At 36.6% G+C, this 1,279-nt stretch overlaps 1 protein-coding gene across 1 annotated transcript; it reads left to right on the forward strand.

Moving 5' to 3' along the window:
• Positions 1-205: 205 nt before the first annotated feature.
• Positions 206-981, forward strand: LOC121918759 (SCAN domain-containing protein 3-like; the record flags this gene model as incomplete). Its single annotated transcript, XM_042444752.1, has 1 exon — positions 206-981. A coding segment is annotated over one exon (729 nt), but the record flags the coding sequence as incomplete, so codon positions are not given.
• Positions 982-1,279: the final 298 nt, after the last annotated feature.

The following is a 1,279-nucleotide window of genomic DNA, read 5'->3' on the forward strand; positions in this document are numbered from 1 at the left end:
TATTGATGAAATGAGCTCTGATATCGAAAGCTTCAACTCCTTTTTCTATTCAACTGGATGAGTCAACTTTACCTGGCAGTGAAGCATTACTATTGGCATATGTTCGATTTGTTACGGACGAAGAAATCCACAAAGAGCTGCTATTGGCGAAAACTTTGGAGACGGACACTAAAGGCGAATCGATATTTAATGTCCTGAGTGATGTTTAACAAGATTTTACTTGCTTTTTGATTCAGTTTTAAAGTTTCTGGAAAGTAAAGATCCAGATTTAAAAGAAAACCTGATCAAATTGAAAGCAGACATGGCATATTTGACAGATTTGTTCAAAAGATTTAATGACATTAACTTGCAGTTACAAGGAGACAGCCTAAATTTAATAAAAACAAAGGGTGCAATTTCGGCTTCTCTTGGAAAATTGAAATTTATGAAGCAAAATAAGAGTTGGTGCGAATTCTCCCAGTTTCCAAACTTGTCTCAAGCAAAATGTCTTGATGAGGATCTTCAGACATATGTTCGACATTTAAAAGCCCTGCATGATGACTTCAAAAACAGATCTGAAGATATTCTGGCGATGGAAATACCACCCTGGATCATAAATCCATTTGATGAAACGGAATTACAAGAGGAGCTACTCGAGCTTAACACCAATGAGGAGCTGAAGGTGAAGTTTAAAGAAGGCTATCAAACATTTTGGCTCCAGACAGAAATACCCCCAAAATATCCTGGGATGTGCGAAATTGCGAGAAAACTTCTGATAGCGATTCCCTCGTCATACGTTGCCGAAAAAGGTTTTGGTGTCGTTACAAACCTATTAACCAAAACCAGGAGCAGATTGAACATCACAAAACGGGGAGTTTTGCAGTTATTCCTTACAAAACTGAAGCCAAATATTGATAATTTGCTGTCAATCCATCAAGTACATTCCTCCCATTAAAATTAGGACTATTTTTTTTAATTGTTGATTTGCATTGTTGAAGTTATGTTACGTTAAAATCCAGTTTGAAGCTGTATCCACACTGCAAAAACAGTCCAGTTTGACACCACTTTAACTGCCATGCCTCAATGCTGCGTATTTCTAGGAAGTGTAGTTAGTTGTGGCACCAGAGCAAAAGAAACAAGACAACTCATGTTCACACTGTTAGTATTATTAATAATAATAATAATATGTTTTATTTTTAGACTACTATTCCGCAATGATCATAGCGGTGTACAGTAAAAATCGTAATACAATACAAAATACAAGGTGACAGTTAAAGGGGGAGAAGTCTCGTCCTTCAGG

Source organism: Sceloporus undulatus, unplaced genomic scaffold, assembly GCF_019175285.1.
Source record: "Sceloporus undulatus isolate JIND9_A2432 ecotype Alabama unplaced genomic scaffold, SceUnd_v1.1 scaffold_31658, whole genome shotgun sequence".
Lineage (NCBI taxonomy): Eukaryota > Metazoa > Chordata > Lepidosauria > Squamata > Phrynosomatidae > Sceloporus > Sceloporus undulatus.